A 22,835-nucleotide genomic window follows, 5' to 3' on the forward strand; every position below is an offset into this window, starting at 1 on the left:
CCCTGTCCCAGGAGTGGACGCACACAGCATGTCACCACCCCCTGGCTGGAGTTGCTGACTGTCCACTGAGCCCTAAAGACAGGACCCATCAACTGTGCTGGGTGGGGACGCAGGAGCTGCGGAGCCCCCTGAGGCCCCTGGAACAGTTGCCCTGCCTGTGTGAGGGGCCCCCAGGAACGGGGTGTGGTCAGTGTGTCAGCCTCAGCAGCTCACGATGTCACCGCGCCCAGTGCTGGGGAGGGAGAAGGACGGTGGTATGGGGGTGAGAAAGACAGCCGAGTGACAGGCGTGGAGGACGCGGCCGAGCGGGATGGGCCCCGGCCTTCAGTGCCGCTGGATGCGGGCGCAGTGAAGGAAGCAGGGCCCCAAGTGCCCACTGCCGAGACCTTGCCCCGCCAGCGCCTCGGGCTGGGGTCTGGGCCTGGGAACCGTGAGTCTCACTTCGGTCCCATTCTGTAGCCAGTCCCCCCCCACCCCCCCTCCCTGAGTTCTCAGCAGAGAAAAGGCCAGACTCTGGAAGGGGGTGGGGAGAGGCCTGGGAAGCTGGTGGAGTGTTTGCTTTGGACTCATCGCTGCATTCCTTCTCCTCCGGGGCCTGGGCCCACAGATATGGCACTTCCTGTTTGGACTGGGTCAGAGGTCAGCAGCCCTTGAGGCGCTGGCCCTGACGGGGAGGGCCCGCTGCTTTCCCAGCTCTCACGACCCCTCCTCCCCAGTCTGGCTGCCTGGCCCCGGCCCCCCTGCTCCAGGGCAGTCAGCCCCCAGCCCCCTCCCTGCACTCAGAGGTCAGGCCCCCGCCAGGAGGCACAGGAAGTTCAGGCTGGGCGACCCCACCCCCAGCTGCTCGCACTTCCCTACTGAGCAGGCCCTCTGGGTTAATTCCACTGCAGATGGGGAGCTCTGGGCCCTTGGAGCTGCTGGCAGGTGGGCAGACAACTCCTCAAGAGGGCCGGGGGCGCCAGCAGCTGGAGGCCAGGGCCTCCAGTCCTAGCGGGGAGGTGGCGGTGGCAGCATGGCGTGCCCCGGGGTGGGGGCTGGTCAGCAGTGCAGCCAGTGACATCCCCGGACAGACCCCCAGCCAGGGGAGAAAGTGCGGTGCAGCCGAGACTGGTCCTGGTGGAGGACGAAGGGTTCCTCGTGGTGATCGTTGTGATGGTGGTGACAACAGGGTAGGGGTGACTAGGTTCAGGTGGCAAAAAGCAAAGGCAAAAAGCGAGGCATTCATCAGTCCCTGGACCAAGACGGAGGTCCTCGGGGACAGTGGGACCCAGGAGCGGGTCACCGAGGAGCAGAGAATGGGGACAGGGACCTTGGGCCACTCCCCCCAGGGACCTCGGGCCCCTCCCGGCCACAATCCCAGTGTCCCGTCCATTGACCTCCACCGAATTCTTCTCCAGCCCGCCTCCTCCTCCTCCTTGACCCCAGCGCTCCTACCCAAGGGCCCGCCGCCCACGCCTTCGAGAGGCTCCCTGCACAGCCGGTTCCAAGCCTTCCTCCTGCCTCATACCCCACGTCGTGGCCTCCAGGAGAAACAAGCCCAGGGAGGAGCGGAAGAGAGCGAGGAAGGCAAAGGATGCACTCCGGGCCCGGACCTCCACCCGGCCCCCTCTCTGAGAGCAGTGCCACCGTGACGGGCATGCGGGGCCAGTCCAGAAACTGCCTGGCCCCCCCGCCCTGCACCTGCTCCCCCTCGTAGCCCCCACCGGAGCCTCCTGGCCCTGCTGCTGGGGGCCAGCCTCCCCCAGGGGAAGACCACGGGGCCCTGCGCTTCATGGCGTCCCTGTGTCCTGCTGGCTTCGCAGGAGGCCCACAGATGCCTCCCTGTGGCACGGCCCCTGGTCCAGCTTCCCTCGTCTGGCCACACCCAGAGCGTGCCTCTCTAAAGATAGCTAGACACAGGCCGGGGCTCCACGGAGCCCCCTTCGAGCCCTGAAATTACAGCCCTGGCGGCCCGGGACAGAGAGCCGCTGTGTGATTATGTCCTCAGGGGAAGGTCAAAAAAAGCTCTGGCATAGAGAGTGCCAGCTTTCACCAGCCACGCCTCGGCCATCAGCGCTGGTAAACTTCCAGAGAGCGGAGGCTCGCCTGCTCCGCAGCCGTTCGGCTCCCTCTTAAGCCCGTTAACATGATCCTCGTCCAGAGTGGCCCCCTGCATCCAGAGGGTCCCCTGAGCACAAGTTACACCTGCTGCCCCTTGGGGCTCCAGGATGTCATGACTCTGGCCTCAAGGAAGCAGTGAGGTGGGAGGGGCAGCCCCCTAGTGACTGTGGGCCTAGCCGCTGCCCTGCCCCTGCCCAGCCCCTGAGGGTGCAGAGATTGGGGATGGATGAAACCAGCAGGCCGTGAATTCGGGGGTGCCAGCTTGGGTTCAGAGGCTGCAGCGCCTAGGAGCCTCGAGGGCCCTCTCCAGGATCTCAGCTGAGTTCTAGGCAGGGTGGCATGCTCAAGAAGTGACCTTGATGTATGTGTGTGATGTGTCCCTGCCTGGAAATCGGTCCTGGAGGCGGAAGGGGTTCCTGTGGGCAATGCCTTGCTCTGGGCTGGCCGTGCAAGAGCCCTGTGGGAGCACTCCAGGGAGGGGTGGAAGGCAGCCCCAGGGCGCCACTGCAGAGCCGCCTCCTCCCGGAACTCCTCCCTGCGCCCCATCTGGGGTGCTCCAGGAGGGTGAGGGGCACCAGCGGAAGCTGAGGCTGATTGACTCAGTGCCCGGGGAAGGGACAGACGATGCAGAGGGGAGACCTGAGAAAGGAGTGGGGAGCCCAAAACAGACAAGGGGAGTGATGAGCGGAGGCAGAGGGGAGCGAGCAGGGCACCAGCCAGACATAGCAGGGCAGGGAGGCCAGGGAGGCCCTGGAAGGGGGCTGGCAGAGGGACCCTGAAGGTCAGGGTCGGGCAGCTCTTTCTCGGCCCCAGAAACTCATGGGCCGAGCAGCTGGGTGGGCTGGAGCTCAGGGTGGGGGGATCTCTGTCAGCTGCTGCCACCTCTATAGGGGCTCCCTCTGAGCCTCTGGAAGCCCTGCCCACTGGGCCACCTCCCAGGCTCCCAGGCTCTGCCCTTCAGGGACCCGCATCAAAGGCAGGGTTTCGTGCCCACAGGGGATCAGAGGCTTGAGACCTGCCCTCTGGGTGCCCTGCTTCTGTCCTGGGCCTCCCCTTCTTGCTTTGAAGCCAGGGCACCAACAGCTGCAAGCCAGGGGGACGGGCTGCAGCTGACTCCGGGTCCTTCTCCACACGCAGGCCTACAGGATGGCAACAGGCTTAGATGGCCCTGCCTGGGGTGGACCCACAGCTGCTCACCAGCCCTGCCGCCCCCCCCTCAGCCCCCTTCCGCCCTGCACGTTTCTCTCCCCACCACCGCTGCCTTCTGCCTGCCCGCACCCCTGCCCCACTCCCTCTGAGCACCTGCCCTGGGCTCTGGGGCTCCGGGCTGGGGCAGCAATGACCCAACAAGGCCTAGGTGAGGGCTGCCTGCTCTGTGCCGGGACACAGCGGTGTGGCCTGAGGACCGGGCAGGGGCAGGGGCGGGGGCCCGGGGCAGGACGCTTTCCCGGGAAGCCTGAGCCGGCCACCAGGCTGCTTCTCGGCTCAAGAGGGCTGCGTTCTTCGCTCCTTCTGGCAGAGGGGTCTTCTGCCAAGGGGCCTGCTGGGGTTTCTTGGCTGAGGGGCGGGCTGGTGCCGGCAGGATCACCCAGCCCTCCGAAGTCCCTGGGGGGAAGTGTCCAGGCTGGGGCTTTGGGGGCCTGCCCAGCGGTGTCCCAGAGGTGCAGGGCATGCTGGGAGAGGGCGCTGGTCACCCCCGCCTCCCCCGGCCCCACCTCTAATCCCTCGGCCAGCCCTGTCTGCCACTGGTTCTCGTGGAGCTAAGACAGCTGTGCACCGGCCTCCTCCAGGGGCCCGGGGGCCTCAGGAAATGCCTGCTCTTCCTTCCTGCCTTGCCCCCCACGCCTGCCCTCCCCTGCCTCCTGCTGCCTCCTCGCAGCCCTGAAAGGCCAGAGGGCAGGAGGCTGCGGCTCTGCTGGCCAGCAGGGACATGCTGTTCTCAGCGCCGCTCAAGCTGGCGTCCAGGTTGTTCCCGCACCGCGGCCACAGAGAGAGCTGAGGCCTGCGGAGAGGGAGGGGAGGGGGAGGCCCAGGACTGAGGTGCCGGCAGGCTGGTCTAGGAGTGGCCCCCAAATTAGAGGGCCAGGCCCAGTGACTCAGTGGGCCTTGGGCCGGGTGTGCAGTTATGGCTTATTGCAGACTGCAAACCACAGACACAAGAGCCTTCCAGGCGCAAGAACAGTATTTACGGACATATCGCCCCAGACGCACCCTCCAACTGCGGGAAAGAGCTCCAAGACTCAGGGTGTCACCTCACCACCGCCCCCAAGTTCCTCCCTCCAGGAGCGTGCCCGGCCCACCACTCGGCCTTCCCACCTCATTGCGTCCCTGCTCCACACGCCCTCCACACCTGGCCCTGGGCTCTGCCTTCCACCAGCAACGTCCCTCTTCCCTACTTGTCTGCTCTAAGTCATCTCCTCGAGGAAGCCTTCCTGAGCCTCTGGTGCTGTGTGGCCCTGGCGTGCCCCAGTCCCCTCCTCACAGAGGGAACCTTACTCAGTAAGCGACTTGGCTCCCTGGGCAACGGGCATGCCTTGTGCCCATTTTTTTTCATTTGAAAGATTTTTAAACAGCTTTATGGAGATAAAATTTACATACCATACAATTCACCTATTTAATGTGTACAGTTCAATGGTTTTTATTTACTATATTGGCTATGATACATCATCATAGTCAATTTTAGCACATTTTCATCACGTCCAAAAGAAAACTCATACCTTTAGCTGTCACCGCTCTATCCACCACCATCCTCCCTGGCCCTGAGAAACCACGAATCTACTTTTTGTCCCTGTAGGTTTGCCTGTTCTAGACATTTCATGCAGAATCATGCAATATGTGGTCTTTTTCAACTAACTTCCTTCGTGGACCACAATGTTTTATACGTGGTTTGGACCCTCTTTCTCCTCCTCCCCAGCTGCGACGGGGGTGCTGAAGCTCAGTGGGGCGATCCAGAGATGTTTGAATATGTCGCCAATAAACAGTAAAAAACAAACAAACAGACAAGCAAAACCGACTCCCCGTGTCTGGAAGGGCACGTGCTCTCTCCAGTCTCCTGCTCGCAACCATTTGTAACTACCTCACCCAGGAAAACAAGAAGGAGTCGGAGCTCCCGACCTGGCCCTGCTTTTCTTGCTTCTCCCTTTTCCGTGACCCAGCCTGGAAGCTTCTTGCAGGCAGGCACCACAGCTTGGTCAGGCCACCATTGTGTCCCAGGTCTGACCAGGGGTCCCTGAACTGATGCTGGTGAACAGAAAAGGGGTCTGGACCCAGCCACTTCCCCTGGCAGAACTTTCTAGATCCTTACCTGCCTGACGGCCTGAAGCTGAGCACCAAAAGACTAAACAACAGCTGGCCGGCTGGACGGGACCCTCAGGCCTCAGCCCTGTTCTCCTTTCAGTGGCCCCGCCTCTCCCTGGCCTGCCCTCGGCCTCTGCCCTGTTGAGCTTTTTCTCTTTATGCATTTTTCTTTTCCTCTCAGTGGAGTTCTGTCCTGTCTTGTGTTGCCTGCCTTCGTTTCCTCCCTATTCTCCTTTGCAGATCTCAGTGTCGCTCCCTGCCTCAGTTTCTCGCCCCGTCTAAACCCTCACGTTTGTCTCCCCAAAACTGCTCTTGGAGGAGTCTCCCCATGACCGAGGCTGGGTACACGGGCCGGGGGAGGAATGGGACCCCACCCAACAGGAAGGAGGTGTCGTGCTACGGCCCTGGGCTCATCTGGGCCCTCAGGCAGTGGCTGAGTTTCCAGTGATGGCGTGGATGTCATGGCTGATGACGGCCTCTTCCTGGGACGCCTGGTGGGCTGACCCAGTTACCCCTGTAAGTGGCCAGCACAGGGCTCAGCCCCGAGGAAGTGACCACCCTCAGAGCGGTTATTGCACCCTAGGGGACCTGCTCAGATGGAGCAAGAAGGATGACTCGCTGGGCTCCTCCTCTCTGAATCAGCTTCTCTGAGCCTCAGCTCGGGGCAGGCAAGCTGGGGAGGACCCCCAGTGTCTGTGCTGCCTCCTGCCAGCCCCCAGCTGAGTCCCATCCTGAGATCACACAGACAGGACCGCTTCCTCTTTTTTAGGGAAAAAAGGCTGGAGTGGGCTGGGAGGTGGGGCGCCTGGAGTGCCCGGGAACCTAGATCAAGCCCTTCCAGAAATCCACAACAGCTGCCACCCTGATCCCTTTCCAGGCTGAGGCTGCCACAAGTTCTGGGAAGGCTCAGGACCAAATTCCGGGGCCCCCTCACTGGACTAGCAACCAGAGGCCACCTCCCCCTTGTCTGCCTTCCGTTTCTGCCCTCTCGCCCTCCTCTGCCCGGCCTAACGCCCGCAAGCCGGCTCCCGCCCCTCTCTGGGCCTCAGGGTCCCCATCTGGACAGTGGAAAGTTTGAATCTTTGAGGCTGCGCCTGCCCAGAGACGCCAAGGGTCCTTGTGTGAGTTAGCCTGTGTGTCCCTTCACTGTGTGCCCCAGGGTGGGGGGAGTGCTGGGGGGCGCAAGGGGGAGGGGTGCAGCTAGCCCAGCTGTCTACAAGCAAATTACTGCCTTTGAAGCTGCCAGGGGGGCCGGGAAGCCTGCCCCCTCCCTCCCTCCCTCCCTCCCTCCCTCCCTCCCTCTCCACCCCACCAGCCCCCTCCCTCCTTTCCTCCCTCCCCGCCCCCTCCCCGCCGTCCCCTCCCGGCGTCGTCGGCACGCCCGCCCAGCCTTTAGCCTCCCTCCCGCCACCGCCTCTGTCTCCCTCTCTCCACGAACTGCCCAGGAGCGAGCAGCTGCTCTCCGACGACCCGACGGACCGACAGACGCACGGACTGCCCGACCCTCAAGACTGCCAACCAGCCAGCCTGTGCCCGCCGCTTCCCCTCCTCAGGTAGGGTCCCCCACCTCCACAAGCCCCGTAGTGTCCCCGCTGTTCCTACGCTGGCCCTGAGCTGCTCTCACTGTCTCGCCCCCGGGTCCGCTGCCCCCTCACCGTCCTCGAGACGCCCCCTACCCTGCCAACCCCACGCTCGCCCTCCTCGCCCCTCCTCCAGTTCCCCCGCTGCCCCCTCCCCGCCCTCTCCGCCCCTAGGCTGCCTGTGGATTCCCACTGCAGGCTCCTGGTCCGCGCCCCTTCGTCGCCACCCTGCGGCCCCCTGGGTCCTTGTCCCGTTTCTGCCTCTTCTCCCTTCTGTCCTCCAGGCGCCTTCTACATCCCCTTGCCTCACGCCTCTGACCTTGCTCAGCTCTGCCCACATCTGCGCTCTCTGCCTCCCCCTCGGGGTTCTTCCCCCTGGCTGCCACCCCAGAGCATCACCCAGGCATGGCTGGGCGGCTGGCACCCTGGCTCTGCCAATGGCCCCCTTAGCTCGCTGCAAGTCCCGGGTGCACTTTGCACTTGGCCCTGGTTAGGAGGACCTCTGGGCGCCCGCCCAAGCTCGTCACTGGGGAGCGGCCCCCACTGCCTGGGGCTAGTCCACGGCGTGGGCTCAGAGACTTGGTTTCCCAGGCACACCCCAGGCACCCTGCCCAGATATTCCTTGCTTACCCGCAGGCTAATGCCGTGCCTCCACCTCCTCCTGGGCGAGGTGTGGGTCCACAGAGTCCTGGGTGGGGGGGGGGTGTCCCTGGGTGGGGCTGCCTGGGCAGCTCAGTCCCCTCTGTCCCCAGATCCCCCTTGGATTGAGGTTCCAAAGGGGAGTGCAGAGGGAAACTCAGGCAACTGTGCTGTGTTAGCCAGGCAGGCTTGGCCTGGGGCCCCGGAGGGCTTCTGGGGACCATGGGTAGATGTGAGGACACCATCATCCCAGGATGGGCACCTTTAGGAAGGGGTGAGGTTCCAGAGCTCCCAGGCTAATGCTCCGTCCCCCAAAGGCAGCCCCCCACTGGTGCCTGGGGGCATCTCAGGAATGGAGAGAGAGCTCCAGTTCTGAAATAAAGTGTAGCTACAAGGTTGCCCTCCAGAGCCGTTTGGGAGGGGAGGCGTGGCCCCTGCTGGTCCCACTCCCACCCCATCCATTGTACAGAGGGGGCACCTGAGGCCCAGAGAGGGGCAGGAACCTGCCCACAGTGGCACAGGCAGTCAGGGGCAGAACTGGGGCCAGGACTCAGAGCTCCTGACTGACAAACCCCGGCTATTGACCCCATAGCACCCAGGGAGCCCTTAAAGTCACTTGCATGTTGACGATGATAGCTATGGTCAAGTGCAGTGCGTGGGGATTGGAGTGAGAGGCGGCAGGCCCACTGGCCCTGCCCCTCAGGCTCTCAGGATGGCTGGCATGCTGAGGGAACTGCCGAGGGGCCCAGGAGAGGAACAAGGGAGAACGGAGCTCTCTGGGTGTGCCACTGAGTATCCTGGAAGGCTGGGGGATGGGAACACCACCTCGCTGCTCCATGGGCGGGGCGGGGCTGGGGCCTGGGCACTGGTTGGTGAGAGCTTCCCGAGTTGGCTCCGCTGAGTGGAGTGGGAGGCCCAGGGTCCTCCAGGGCAGGGTGCTGGGTGGGGCGGGCGGGGCAGACCTCGCTCAGGCCAGGGAAACTGTTCTCAGGCAGTTGAAGTCTTCGTAAGGGCCACTCAGGTTGCCGATTCGGTGGCCAGTCCTGCCCTCTGGGGGCTCCTGCTTCTGTGCCCTCACCCCTCCCTGGCCGGCCAGCTCTCCACAAGGTAGGGACTGACTGAGATTGAGACAAGCTGGAGAAGCTCAGGCCCCCCTCAGTGCCAGCAAGGAAGGTTCCCAGGAATACGCATCCAGGGCTGCGGGATTGTGAAGAGGGAGAGCGCATGGCCACCACCGCCATCCAGACCCTGGGGAGGCTGGTGGTTCGGCAGAGGCGCCTTTCTGTGGGACCTGCGGTGTCCGGCTGCCGTGGGCCAGCGTGGGTGAGCCTCTGAGGGCAGTTCTCTGTGCGTGCATCGAAAGGAAGCCATAGTACTGTCTCCAAGCCGCCAAGACTGGGCAGTGGGAAGAAGGCTGGGAGCAGGGAGGGCCCCCATGGCGAGGCAGCGAGCAGCTGAGTGCTGCCCCGGCCACCCCGGCTGGCCCACCGACCGGCCCACCTTCACGTCCCAGGACCCGGGTCACAGAGGGCGTTAACCATCCTACCGCTTTTATGCCCTGCCCTGGAGCAGGGACCAGGGGCCCCACTATGTCGATGGGGAGTCCGAGGCCCAGCCCCTTCACCAATGGGTCTGGTGGCAGTTCTGTACCAGCTCATTTTAGGGGCCCAGAAATGTGGGGTGCTGGCCCTCTGACCGTCATGCAGGGTGACATGCAAGCGTTGGCCCCAATTTCTCCCCAATCCCATCAGTGGCCCTGGCCCATCAGAGGAGCGTGAATGGGGAAGGACCGGAAGAGAGGGGGTGTTCGTAAGACAAGAAAGCGTTTCCTTTCTTTAGCAACATTCCTTAGTCACTCAGGGCCACAGAGTGTCCCTTCCAGCACTGGCGGCATCGAGTCCCAGAGGAAGGATCTGTCATGAGCCTCTTCCCAGGCCCACCCACCACCAGCCCTCCGCCACTCCCTGGAGAAGCCCCAAGGAGACAGGCCTGTCCCAGCGGTCACTTGTCCTTGGCCGCCTGGGAATGCAGCCTGAGGCTGTGGCCGGCCCCCAGGGCCACCCTTGGAGCACGTGAGCTGCGGGCGGCAGCGCAGCTCCCAGACTCCCAGTGGGGCCCGGCGCTGTCTGGCTCGCCTCCGGGCACGGCCCCAGCCCCGGCCCCGGGCCTCCAGAGCCCCACCTGCTAGGCCGCTTTCCGTGGCACGTCTGGAGCCCCTCTCCTTCCCTGCCAACACCCTGGGTTGTTAGAAAGTTCCTCCCCAGGGTTGGAGAGCTTGGTCGCTGCCCTGAGCTGTCCACTCCTCCCCGTGCCTGTCGGCCCTGCTGGTGGGAGGGGACACACCAGCCCAAGGGCTTAGCTCAGATCCTGAGGCTGGAGGGTGATGGTGGCTCTCCTGGGGCGCCCTGCTGTGAGCGTGGGGTGGGGGTGAGCATGGGCCCCTTCTGGAGGCAGGCACACCCGGGTCCTGCCAGCTCTGCCCCCTCCTGTCCTGCCGGCTGGTGCCCAGGGCACTCAGTGTTCCTCCCGCCCCCTCTGTCCCCTCTGCTCACATACTGGGGCCCACACCTGATCACCCACGAAAGCTTTTCTGTGAATCCTATCTTCGAGGAAGCCGGTGCGGGCAGAGGCAGAGGGGACTGCCCTGGGAGGATGGAGAGGGCGTCTGCTCAGTCCTGCCCCAGGCCAGAGGCTAACTGGTAGCCCTAGAGCCAGGCCCTTCTCCAGGCTTCCAGAACCAGCTTTCCCAGTGTTCCCTGGGGCTGTGCTTCATCTCCCCACCTTCCAGATGGAAGGTTCTGGGGTGAAAGCCCTCCCCTCGCCTGGAGTCCCCAGCCCCAGGGTCCCCCGGGCTTCCTTCACGCCCTCTGGGACTCCCTTTGGCTTGTCCCCCACCCCCTCTACTCTGGGGTGGGGCAGCTCCTGGGTGCCTATGGGAGCTGCCCACTTGCCCAGGCCCCCCCAGCCTCAGCTCCTCCAGAGGCTTCTCGGCCCCCATAGCAGTCCGCAGAGCAGCCCAGCTCGCGCTCACCGGCAGGCTGGCATCGCTGACATTCCCAAGCCCAGTGAAGGTGCCAGGGACTCAGACGACTCACGCCTGCCCCTCCCCATGGCGACACACCCTTCAGGTCTGGGGGACTGGGGCTCTACCCGGCCTCCTCACAGCCAGCTGTCCTGATCCACGGCATCTGAAGGCCAAACTCAGCAGAAACCCCAGCCTGGAGCTGAGCTGCAGGACAAGGGGCAGCGGGCTGGGAGAGGTCCCAGGCTCCATGCGACTCTGAACCGGCCCCTGCTCCTCCCCCACCAGCTGCCTCTGGGTGGGTCAGATGGCCAAGAGGGACACAGCAGTCAGAGACCCGAGTGGCCATGGGATCGGGGATTTGGGGAACAAAACTAGGACCTGAAGGACAGGGGCGGAGGGCAGACAGAGTCTGGCTCTGGCAGCCCTGTCCCTGGAGACAGGGGAAGTTTGGGAGGTGAGCGCCCCTTCCATCCTCGCACAATCCGAGTTCTAGCTTGGCCTCGATTGTGGTCCTGTGGGCCTTACTGCACAGGGGTGCGACCCCAGGAGCCCTGGGAGGGGCTGAAGGTGACAGGTCTGGCGACCTCCTAGGCTAGCTGCAGGGGGCTACGTCCACCCCAGCCAGAGTCCCTGGTTCAGTGAGGGAGCAAGGCAGACAGGACCTTGGGCTCTGGGAGCCAGGCTGAGAGCATCTCGCTGTGGGGTCTGGCACCTGCTGGGACCTAAAATGCTTGGGGGAACCTCCCGGGCCAGGCTGGGATGATAGCTTTTCCAGGCCACTGCCCTGCAGCTGGAGGCGGAGGCAGAGGGGCTGGGGCTGGCCTGATGGGTGCACTGGGGCCGAGGAGAGGCATCTGGCCCCGCGGGCTGAGGGGAGCTATGGATGGTGGCGGTCAGAGAGAGACGCCACGTTTCTAGAGGATTCGTGATGCAAGCCAGGGGGCGCAGGACCCACAGGGCAGGGCCCTGCTTTCCATCAGTGTCACCTCCCAGCCAGAGTGAGGGAGATGCAAGGAGTCTTCTCCAGGGACCAGGGGCTGGTTCGGCCGCCTGTGCAACCCAGGGAGCTTGGGATTCTGTGACTTTGGGGTCTGCAGCAAAGTCTGCGGGGGCAGAGGGTGGGGCAAGGCACGTGTGCCCCCTCTACCATTTCCTCACAGTGTGGCCTTGGGCAAGAGTTTCGGGCAGACTCTGAGCCTCAGTTCACCCATTCATCCACTGGTAGAAATGGCACTTCCTGCTGGTCCTCAGGAGGGCTGTGCTAAGAAATCACTTGAGTGCCCTGTCCCGCCCCGGGAAGGGATAGGACACCCTCCCCCTCCCTCAGGGTTTCTGCAGCGAGCCTTGGCGGGGAGGAAGGGCACCCAGCAGCCCAGGACCCCCAGCTGACCTGGCTCATCTGCCGCCTGACTCTGGCACGGCAGAAGGCCAGCACTGGGACCGCCTGCCTTCCAGAGGTTTCCCAGCAGGTTGGGGGCGGAAGGGATGGCTGTCCTCAGGGCCGTGGGGAGAGACGTCCGGCCTGGTCAGCACCGGCCACCTAGCCGCCTCCCCGGCGCCAGCGCTCTGCAGCAGACGGGCTGGCTCCCTGTTGGCCTCCGACACCCACATCCAGGTCAAGTCTGTCCCTGAAGGCTGCAGGGGCACAGGACCCAGTTCTGTCCAGTCACCTCAGCAGCGCCAAGACCCCAGCAGGGAGGAGCGCCCTGGCCAGCCACGCCTGGATGTCTGCCCCCCTCGTGGCTGGAAGGCGTGCAGACACCGATGGGGCGGGGCTCAGGGCCCCCCCCACCCGCTGCGGCCACGACCCCACACACAGTCGCCCCGACACGCACGCACACGCGTAAGCCTCAGGAGACCCACGGATGGTGCACGTCCCCTCTCTCAGGGCCCGGGTGTCGGCTTGCGGAGCAGAGCTCTGGGCAGCGCCCCTGCCTCTGGCCTGCTAGTAGAGGCTGGGCCTCAAAGGCTTTGGTGGACAGAGGGGAGGGGGGAAGGGCGGCCCGCAGTCCCGGGACCCGCGGGGCGAGGTGGAAGGTGGCACGCGCGTCCGGGTTCAGGTCGGGCTGCTCAGAGGGGCCAGACACCCGGGTCGAGGCTGCGGGACAGCGTCAGGCGTCCGGCATCTGCGACTTGGCAGCTGCGGGCCGCACATCTGCAGGCGAGCTCCCAGCGCCTGCCAGACCTCAGGCCCGCTCCCGCCGCCCTTGGCCTGGCCTGAATGCCTGGCACGGCCCCTCCGTGTTCTCAGGGGCTGCCAGTGTGTCTTGTTTGGCTGTGACCTGGAGCAGTCCCAGTTGGAGGACTGCGCTGGCTTTCAGAGGGCCAGACAAGGAGAGCCCTATTGGGTGGGCGGCCCTCACTCCAACCTGTGGGCGCGCGGCCTGAGGCCTCACCGCCATCACCGTTTCTTTCCTTTGCTCTGAGGAGGAGGAGGGGCCCATCCAGCTCAGAGAACACTCTGATGGGCCTCGAGGCTGCCTGAAGTCCTTGGAGACACACCCAGGAGGCCCAGAGGCCTGGGTAGTGTGGGGAGTGGGGGCTGGCGGGACTTGCCGTGGGTCTCACAGTATCTGTCCGTGGGGGGCTCCCGCTTCCGGGGCTGAGGGCCCACCGGCCTCCTGCACGTGTGTGTGTGGGGGGGACCTGGTGTGAGGTGGGGGGAGGCAGCCCTGCAGCTCGGCTTCCTCCCCCAGCCTCTGTGCACTGCCCACACTCAGCCGGCCAGGCCAGAGAACTCCATCACCCCCGGGCCGTGTGTGGAGCTCCCCGGCCAAGGCCTGAAAGCCCGGGGCCTGGAGTCGCCTGAGCGGGGCTCCAAGTCTCAGGCTGAGTGACTTGGGGAACGTTGGCTCCTCTCTCTAGGCCTCCGTTTTCTCCTCCATAAAGTGGTGCCTTCCTCCCGGGCGCCCCCTCCAGGCCCCTCCCCAGCTCCTTCTGGCGCTCGCGGGGGAGCGGGATGGGGGGGTCTCTTGCGGCCTCCCGCGGGCTTGGTGTCCAGCCGGCCCCCTCCGCTCTGCACAGTTCTGGCCGCTGAGTCTCCTGCCAGCTCTCCGCGGGGAAAGGAGGGCTGTGCCGGAAAGCGCGCCAGCCTGCCCACGGCCTGGGCCCAGCCAGGAGCCGGGTAAAACCAGCCAAACCTTGCCCTGTGCTCTGTCACGGGGCCCTGGGGTAGGGCCTCCAAGCCCTCAGCCTCCCTCCCCCTGAGAGTGAGCCTGCACTGCAGCCGGCCCTTCCCCTCTCTGCCTCTTTGTGGGGCCCCAGATGCAGCAACATCAGGATATCAGGCACGGCGGCTCGGAGCCTCCGTCCCCCCAGGGAGGGTCCCGTGAGCCCTCTTGGGGCCCCAGTGGCTAGTCCTGCCCTGGTTGGCCTTCCCAGCGCCTGTCCATCCTCTCCCGCGGTGGAGGGGCCAGATGCGGGTGGAGGCCCCCAGACCTTCCCGGTCCCACCAGGCTGGAAGAGGCCTGTCTGCGCGCACCGCTCCCCGAAGCCTCCCCCGGGCCTGGCCAGACCAGGTGGACGGGGGATCCCAGAGCCTCCCAAGGATCCTGCCGGGCGTTCCAGCCCTGACTCACCGCCCCCCGTGAGGTAGTGGCTTTGGCAGGAGCGCCAGGCAGGGGGGAAGCAGTCCCTCTCCCGCTGCATCTCGCCCTCCTGCCTTCATCCTTCCTGTTCTCTCCACTGCTCTTCCTCCGCCCAGCCCCGGGTGTCCAGCAGCCCCTGGGCAGGGGCCCTGCACAGCAGCGGCAAGCCTGGGAGGCCTAGGCCCACCCTGCTTTGCCCTGGGGTTTGCAAACTCGTGTGAAGAAGGAGGGACTCGTGGTCCAGGTAGGCAAGCCCAGGGCCTTCTCCCAACTCTTCGCCGAGGCCCTCTGGGGGCTCCCCAGGTCCTACTGGGCCAGCCTGGGGCTGGCGGGACCTGGAGTGTGATCACGGGCTCTCAAGGCTTGAAGGAGGCAGGGAGGCTGGGCGCTGCCCCAGCATGAGGGACCCTCACTTTGATGTGTGACCGGGGCAGGCAGGCAGCTTTTCTGAGCCCGTCACTGGGGCCCGCTGGTGGCGCTCTGGGGCACAGCATCCCGGGCCCCCTCACGCTGGCAGCTGCAGCTCCGTCCTCAGGATGGTGGGAGCCAGGACAGGCCACGTGACCAGCTCAGCGGGGGGCCTGAGGAGTGCGAGAGGGGGCGGCAAGATGGGGATCAATGGGAACCTGAGGTGCAGAGCTGCTGCGCCCACGTCTGGAGGTGGCCGCAGCCCCCAACCCCCGCCTGCTGGTGGGAGGACTCCAGGGCAGCAGTGCCCACTGCGGCAGCCAGCCCAGCCCCACGTCGACCGGGCCTGCCGGGGGCCTCCTTCCCCCTTTGCAGCCGGCCATCAGGCTCGGGGGGCTCACCCAGCCCCACTGAAGCCCCGAACAGCCCTTCCCCTGGCCAAGATGGGCCCCAAGTGAGGGCCTCCCTGGGGCGGGGCTGGTTCACGTCTGCACCTGGGGCAACCCCAGACACCCCGCACCTGGGAGACAAGCAGGGCGGGCGCACTTATTCCTCTTTAACACGGGAAAATGAGGCTGGGGCTTTCCCAGGAAAGCGGGTAGTTGGGGGTGGTAGGAGAGGCAGGGGCTCCAGCCTCCTCCTGGACACTGTCTTTCAGCAGAGGAGCCTCTGGACAAGCTGAACCTGCCCGCCACCCTGGCAGCAGGCTGCTCCCCTCCGGTGGCCTCGCCAGGGGGCCGGGCCGCGGCAGAAGTAAGGGTGGGAGCAGATGCGGGAGGCCAGGGGAAGGCTCACGGCCAGGGGAGGAAGCCAAGGCCCAGGGGAGCGGAGGCGGGGGGGCGAGGGACACCCCCTCCATCTCCAGGATTCCACACATGGCCTGTGAGAATGCCCCTCTCCTCCGCCTTCCCTCCAGCGCTGGCCCAGCTTTCTGCCCAACGTGCCCATCCTGGTGCCTTGGCCTCTTGACTCTCTTAGAAAAATGTGGGTGTGCTGCAAGGGGGGCTCAGGCAGGAAAGGAAGCGACTTGTGGTCACCTAAGTCAACCCAGAGCGCGCCCACGCTGTCCTGAGCATGTGGGATTGGCCCGGGCCACAGTGGTTTCTTTAAATCTGAATTCCTCAAAGCCTGTGGGGGGCAAATGGCTGGGTTTCCCTCTCCGCCTCCTCCACTAGCCTCGCTGACCCCCCAGGAAGGCTGCGGCTGGCTCAGTGGCTTGTGCGTGTGTGTGTGTGTGTGTGTGTGTGTGTGCTTGCGTGAGTGTGTGTGTATGCTTGCGTGAGTGTGTGTGCGCTTGCGTGAGTGTGTGTGTGTTTGCATGAGTGTGTGTGTATGCTTGCGTGAGTGTGTTTGTGCACTTGCGTGAGTGTGTGTGTGCTTGCGTGAGTGTGTCTGTGTGCTTGCGTGAGTGTGTGTGTGTTTGCATGAGTGTGTGTGCGCTAGCATGAGTGTGTGTGTGTGCTTGCGTGAGTGTGTGCGCGCTTGCGTGAGTGTGTGTGTGTGCTTGCGTGTGTGTGTTTGCGTGAGTGTGTGTGCTTGCATGAGTGTGTCTGTGTTTGCATGTGTGTGTGCTTGCGTGAGTGTGTGTTTGCATGTGTGTGTGCTTGCGTGTGTGTGCTTGCGTGAGTGTGTGTGTGCTTGTGTGAGTGTGTGTTTGCGTGAGTGCGTGTGTGCGCGCTTGCGTGAGTGTGTGTGTGTGTTTGCGTGAGTGTGTGTGTGCTTGCGTGAGTGGGTGTGTGTGTGCTTGCGTGAGTGTGTGGGTGTGTGTATGCTTGCATGAGCGCGTTGGAGGGGTACAGACTCACCAACTGGGAAGACACGGAGTTGCCCACTGAGGCCAAGTCCTGCCTGGGGTCTCCTGCCCACCCACACCTTCCTCCCGGCCCCTACAGCCCAGGGTCTGGCTGCACCGGTGAAGGGTGAGGGGTGAGGGACACAAGGCCAACACATGCAGAACCCCAGCCCCCCGGGCTCAGGACGGTAGCCAGGCAAGGGCCCAGAGGACGGGCGTGGGCGCCAGCTGGGCACTCCTGATGGCCTCTCCTCACCCCAGTCTCGCAGGCACACCCACCATGTGGCCCCTGTGGCCTCTTGCGGCCCTGCTGGCCCTGAGCCAGGCTCTGCCCTTCGAGCAAAAAGGCTTCTGGGACTTCACCCTGGACGACGGGCTGCCCATGCTGAACGACGAGGAGGCTTCAGGCGCCGACACGACCTCGGGCATCCCAGACCTGGACTCCCTCCCGCCCACCTACAGCGCCATGTGCCCTTTCGGCTGCCACTGCCACCTGCGGGTCGTTCAGTGCTCCGACCTGGGTCAGTCCAGTGGGATGGACGTGGAAGCGTGAGAGTGGGTAGGGGGTGACCCCAAGCCAGCTCGGGAATCCTGGTTTCGGTGTGGGAGGGTGTCCATTGGTCTGCTTGCAAGCAAGCGGGGAGCGAGAAGCCCCTCCAACTGCCGGCTCTAGTGCTGGCCCACTTGCGGCGGAGCCCCTGCGTGCGGGTCTGCGTGTGCGCAAGTCCCTGAGCTCCGTGCCACTCTGGGGTCATGGCCGTGGCTCACGCCGGTGACAGTGGTGCCGGCCCCCAGGTCTGAAGGCTGTGCCCAAAGAGATCTCGCCCGACACCACTCTGCTGGACCTGCAGAACAACGACATCTCCGAGATCCGAAAGGATGACTTCAAAGGCCTCCAGCATCTCTATGTAAGCCCACCCTGGCCCTTCCAAGGGGCTGCAAGGAGGTGGCAGGCCCGCAGCACGGGGGGTTGGGTCCAGATGGCTGTGGGCACGTACTTGTGGAGTGCGAGAGGGGACCAGGGACCTGGGGAGTCCTGAGAGAGGTCTGGAGGCAGCTATGGTGGGAGTGCCCAGGGTCACAGGGCACATGTGCAGGTGTCAGCAGCCATAAGTGCAGGACAGGATCACTCAGCCCAATTCCCTTTTTGACTGAAAACTTTTCATCTTATTGGCTCCTCCCAGCAACACAGTGAGAAAAGATTTCATTGTAGCCAGGGTGCAAGTGGGGAAACTGGGACACAGAGAAGCGGCAGGCCGTGCTAAGCAGCAGTGGTATTGCTGGGCCTGAGCGCCAGCTCCCCGATCTGCACTCTGCCCGGGAGCACAGACGGATCTCCTGGAGGCTGAGCTGGGGCTCAAACATCTGTAAAGTCCTGATAACTGCTAATCGCGAATCGCTAGCTCAGGTGGCAGGGGATGGGGGAGAAGAGAAGGCGGGCAGGTGGGGGGCTGGGGCCTTCACTTCAGCACGCGTGCTGCCTCAGGCCCTGGTCCTGGTGAACAACAAGATCTCCAAGATCCACGAGAAGGCCTTCAGCCCCCTGCGGAAGCTGCAGAAGCTCTACATCTCCAAGAACCACCTGGTGGAGATCCCTCCCAACCTGCCCAGCTCCCTGGTGGAGCTCCGCATCCATGACAACCGCATCCGCAAGGTGCCCAAGGGCGTGTTCAGTGGGCTGCGCAACATGAACTGCATCGGTGAGCGAGGTCCCGCCAGTGGCGGTCGTCACCCCTCCCCGGCGGTGGCAGTGGATGGGGGAGGAGGGTCAAGGAGGGGGGCTCTGCCAGCCAGAGCAGCTGGGTGCTGGGCTGTCCGGGACAGCCATGAACCAGCCGGCTGGGCCTCACGGAACTTTCTGGAAGCTTGTCTAGGAGCACACCCCAGAGCTGCCAAGGGAAGGTGAAGAGAAACTCAGGGCCCGTAAGGAAAGGGAAGGGAAAGGGCCAGTGCAGCCAGCCAGCCAGGGGCTGGGCAGGCAGGGGAGTCCGGCCTTGATTTCTGTCTCCCCTCCCTTTCTCCCTGCTCCCTCTGCCCCCTAAGGCCGATGCCAGGCCCAGTGCCCTTGGGAGTTAGTGGCCTTGAACAGCGAGGCGTTTGCATTTAGTCCATTTGCGTTAGTAAATTAGTGGCACTGCTTTCAGGCAGAGATGGGGGAGCGGGTAATTAGCAGGGTCCATTAGGCCAGCCCAAGCCAGGCAGCCGACAGGCTCTGGGGGTGTGTGGGCAGATGCCCAGGTCTGGCTCCAGGGCTGAGGGGGCCTCTCTCCTAGAGATGGGTGGGAACCCCCTGGAGAACAGTGGCTTTGAACCTGGAGCTTTCGATGGCCTGAAGCTCAACTACCTGCGCATCTCTGAGGCCAAGCTCACCGGCATCCCCAAAGGTAGGAAGGCGGCCCTTGCTTCCTGCACTACCTGGCCTTCGGAGCACACACGGACACAGGTGGGGGGCCTGGAGCCATCTGGAGGCACCCAGCCTACTCAGGGAGGGCTTTGGCTGCCCCTCTCCCCACCTGGGGCAGAGCTAGGGTCTCTGCTCCACCAAGCGTGGGAGCGTGCACACGCACACACGCACACGCACACACGCACACGCACACACAGCATCAGCCCACACACATGGCCTCCCCTCCTGCATTCAGCCCAGAGCATCCTCTTTTCCTGGCAGACCTCCCCGAGACCCTGAATGAACTCCACCTGGACCACAACAAAATCCAGGCAATCGAGCTGGAGGATCTGCTCCGCTACTCAAAGCTGTACAGGTGGGCTGGGGGGCTGGGGGGGCCTGAGTCCACAGTCCATGTGGCCTGTGGGCCCCACCACACCGTCTTTTTCTCATCCACCCCTTCGCAGGCTGGGCCTGGGCCACAACCAGATCCGCATGATTGAGAATGGGAGCCTGAGTTTTCTGCCCACCCTGAGGGAACTGCATTTGGATAATAACAAGCTGTCCAGGGTGCCTGCCGGCCTTCCGGACCTCAAGCTCCTCCAGGTGAGAGCCAGGGAGCGGGAAGCCCCTGGTGCTGGGTTCTCTAGGACTGGGGGAGGGGAGCAGCCTACATCCCGGGGGCAGCTCCCCAGCCCACGGCCCTCCTTGCTCAGGCCCAGCACATGTGGGCTCTGGGTACAGAGTGGAATGGGACCTTGCTGGAAAGGAGCAGTCTCAGGGATCCCTCCCTCAGTGCCAATCACCTGCCCTGAGGAAGAAGAGGGTCGAGTGGGGATGCCACCGTGGACGGCAGAGAGGGCGGGGCATGGGCGCAGCGAGGTTGTGAGGGAGGGGCAGGAGCCGGCCCGGTTGGTACTGGAGCTCAAGATCTCTCAGGTGGGTGAGACACCAGAAAGGTGCGGCAGGGCCCACGAGGTCAGGGAACAGTCTGGGCACGGGGGTACACAGATCTGTGGCAAGACAGGGACAGCCCAGGGCAGGAGGTGCGCTGATGAGGGGATACAGGGCCTGGCCTGGGGTTCTCTCAGGGGCCCTACCCCCAGCTTGGCTGTCAGCCACATGCATGAACTTGGCTGTACGCGGCCCTGCTCTGGACCTCAGTCTCTGCTTCCAACCCATTCACACGTGCCAGGAGACCCGCCATTCTCGCGGGCTGGCCAGTCAGAGCCGTGTACACCGGAGCCCACCTGAGCCCTGCGTGGGGACCGCCCACCTGCAGCGGCAGCGCCCCCCTGGCCAGGCCGAGCGCGCCCTCTAGCGGCCGTGTGCGCCCTCTAGCGGCCGTGTCCTTGCCGCCTCTAGAGGGCGCTGCTGCAGTCTGAGCGCCTCCCTGCCGTCCTTGGGGCCTCACTCCCTGACCCTCCTGTCCCATAGAGCATGGCTTCGGGGAGCTGGGGGAGCGGGCGTAAGTGCCCCTGAGGACCGGGAGAAGGACGAGGCTCTCTCCTCTCATGCCCCTGGGACTCTGGACTACGTGGCTGCTTCCCTGGGGGCAGACCCAGAGCCCAGGGAACCCAGAGGGAGGGCCAGGGACTTTATGTGAGCCCAAGGTGCCACCCTTCCCGCATCAACAGTCCCACCCCACCATTCGTGGCCCACGTACCCCTCACCTCACACCCACTCCCCCTGAGCTCCTCATCCCAGCACCCAGTCACACACGGTGTCTTAACGCTGGCCAACACCCGCCCAACAGCCATACCCAAGCCTCAGTTTGCTCCTCCAGACAATGGGAGGATGACCTCCATGCCCTCAAAGGGACGCGTGGATGCAACACAGTGAAAAGTGGCCCATGAGGCGGTGGGGCGGGACTCAGCCGGGAGGCGGGCAGCAGCCCTCGGGTTCTGCCCTCCGCTCGGCCTACCAGGCAGGACACACTCAGGCAGGGGGGTCGGGGCGACTGGGCCACTGCCCTGAGCCTGAGCCACACCCCTCTGCCCCCAGGTGGTCTATCTGCACACCAACAACATCACCAAGGTGGGCGTCAATGACTTCTGCCCGGTGGGCTTCGGGGTCAAGCGAGCCTACTACAATGGCATCAGCCTCTTCGGCAACCCCGTGCCCTACTGGGAGGTGCAACCAGCCACCTTCCGCTGCGTCACTGACCGCCTGGCCATCCAGTTTGGCAACTACAAAAAGTAGAGGCGGTGGCAGCCGCCAAGGTGGCCCGGGCGGGGTCTCTGGGGAGCACAGCAGATGTCCTGAGGGGGGAAGCAAAGCAAGGGAGCGAAGCCAATGCTCAGCTGCACCCGACCCAGCCCAACCCTTGATCCCCAACCCCCCTCATCGCCGCCCGACGTCCTTGCCCTGGCTCCCAAGTGCGCAGGTGAGGCGTGAGGCCTGGCCCCCATCACACGCCCCTTAGCTTCAGAGCTGCCCCTGGTCCCCCATCATGACCACGCAGAGGTGCCCCCACGAAGCTTTCTTCCCATTCACCCCAAAACCGAATTGTCTGAGGCTCCAGTCCAAGGAAAATGGTCCCTGGGTCTGAGGGGCCAGGGATGGAGAGAGCGGACCCCACTGAGCCCACCCTACCTGCCTGGCACACATCCCTCCTCGGCCTGGCCTGCTACCCTTCTCCTCCCATGCCCCCTGCCATCCTTCTGTGAGTTCACGGCCATCCATCCCAGCCTCTTTGCTCTACTGGCCCCTGGACCAGTCCTCTCCATCTCTCTCTGTCTCTCCATCTGTCCCTCCCTCGTCCTCCCTCTCCTCTCTCACATCCTTGGGCTGGGTCTGGTCTCTGTCTCGCTGGGCTTCTGCCCAGCCCCTACCCAGGCAGGCTGCGGTGGGGGACAGCTGCCCCCACCCCACCCAGGCCTCGCCCCCAAGCCTCGATGATCCTGCAACCACGCGCTCCACAGTCCAGGGGGAGCATTGGACTCAGCCAGACTCTGAGAGTCTGTCCCCTGCGAGGGGCCCAGCATCCCGCCAGAGCCCCCATCACGCTCCTCACTGCCCCCTTTCCCCTACAACGGCTAGCTCTCCCCTCCCGTTGCCTTCCAGCCCCTGGGGTAGTGAGGGTTCCGAGTGATCACGCCCAGGTTGAGGAGGGGCTGCTTCTGAGATCGGTTGTTGTCTTTCAATTAAAGAAACACTGTGCAATACGGCTGTGTGTGCAGCCTCTCGGGGTGGACTGGGGACCCAAAAGAAACGGGAGCCACGAGGGACCGCTGTGACTGGCTCCCAGGTGCCGCCTCTCCGTGCCCAGTCGGAGCCTTGGGCTGCCTGCCTATTCGCTGCTTTCCCTGCCTTCAAGTGAGGGTCCTCAGCACCCCCAGGTTCGGGGCTGGACCAGGAGGCCCTAGGCAATCAGGCAGAAGGCCCCAGGCTGCCCCCTTCCCGCCCCTTCTAGTCACTTCTGTTGCCCCAGCTATCCTCAGACTGGGCTCCTGAAGCAGGGCCGGCTGAGGTAGCATCTGCCCTCCCAGAGCGGAGTGTCTGCCAAGCAGCTGCTGGCTGCAGGGCACCAGGCCAGAAACCCCCCCCAACCGAGCAGGAGCCGGGAACTCCTAGGGGCCCCTGCCTGCCTGTCTTGATGGGGTTTGGGGGCTCAGCACAATACCGGATTTTGGCTGTGGTCAGAGCTGTGTGCCACACCTGTGTCAGCACCAGGGGGCGCACTCCCAGGAGGGCCAGGCCTCATGGGGACAGGGCCCAGTGCTGTGCGCGCCTGCCTGTACTGGCGTGGCCTGGGCTCCCGGCGCAGCGACCACCCATCAGAGCCAAGCCCAGGTCGCAGCGTGCGGGTGCCGGCTCCCAAGAGAGGATCCAGGGCGCAGCCCGTGAAGCCTGGGGACATAGGTCTGCCCTGGAAAGGGAGTAGGGGGGGACAGTCCCCCAAGAAATGCCCCTTGGATGGCAAGCCCAGCGGGCTAAGCAGGAGACAGGCTATGGCCTGGCCACTCTTCCCTCATCCTACACAAGGCACCTCTGCCCCAGGTAATGGGATCCAGGGCTTCCC

At 64.5% G+C, this 22,835-nt stretch overlaps 1 protein-coding gene across 4 annotated transcripts; it reads left to right on the top strand.

Moving 5' to 3' along the window:
- The first annotated feature begins 6,123 nt into the window (after nt 1-6,123).
- On the top strand, nt 6,124-21,980 carry BGN (biglycan). 4 transcript variants are annotated; one of them, XM_036839943.1, is made up of 9 exons: nt 6,124-6,518; nt 6,843-6,950; nt 16,690-16,949; nt 17,224-17,336; nt 17,915-18,128; nt 18,702-18,812; nt 19,094-19,187; nt 19,279-19,417; nt 20,816-21,978. In XM_036839943.1, exons 3-9 carry the CDS (start codon nt 16,709-16,711, stop codon nt 21,011-21,013), a joined length of 1,110 nt encoding a protein of 369 aa, XP_036695838.1. In that variant the 5' UTR covers nt 6,124-6,518; nt 6,843-6,950; nt 16,690-16,708; the 3' UTR covers nt 21,014-21,978. The 4 variants fall into 4 exon arrangements, with proteins under 4 accessions (XP_036695838.1, XP_036695841.1, XP_036695840.1 ...); XM_036839946.1 differs by lacking the exon at nt 6,124-6,518 and having other exon boundaries at nt 6,782-6,950; XM_036839944.1 differs by lacking the exons at nt 6,124-6,518; nt 6,843-6,950 and adding an exon at nt 8,612-8,723 and having other exon boundaries at nt 20,816-21,980.
- Nucleotides 21,981-22,835: the final 855 nt, after the last annotated feature.

Source organism: Balaenoptera musculus, chromosome X, assembly GCF_009873245.2.
Source record: "Balaenoptera musculus isolate JJ_BM4_2016_0621 chromosome X, mBalMus1.pri.v3, whole genome shotgun sequence".
Classification (NCBI taxonomy): Eukaryota; Metazoa; Chordata; class Mammalia; order Artiodactyla; family Balaenopteridae; genus Balaenoptera; species Balaenoptera musculus.

What these genes read in the sequence shown, in the direction of transcription:
- BGN (XM_036839943.1), top strand. Translation starts at nt 16,709, where the DNA reads ATGTGGCCCCTGTGGCCTCTTGCGGCCCTGCTGGCCCTGAGCCAGGCT. An exon ending in AAGGCCTCCAGCATCTCTAT is followed by an intron (nt 17,337 to 17,914) that starts GTAAGCCCACCC and finishes GTGCTGCCTCAG; the next exon opens with GCCCTGGTCCTGGTGAACAA. An exon ending in CGCTACTCAAAGCTGTACAG is followed by an intron (nt 19,188 to 19,278) that starts GTGGGCTGGGGG and finishes ACCCCTTCGCAG; the next exon opens with GCTGGGCCTGGGCCACAACC.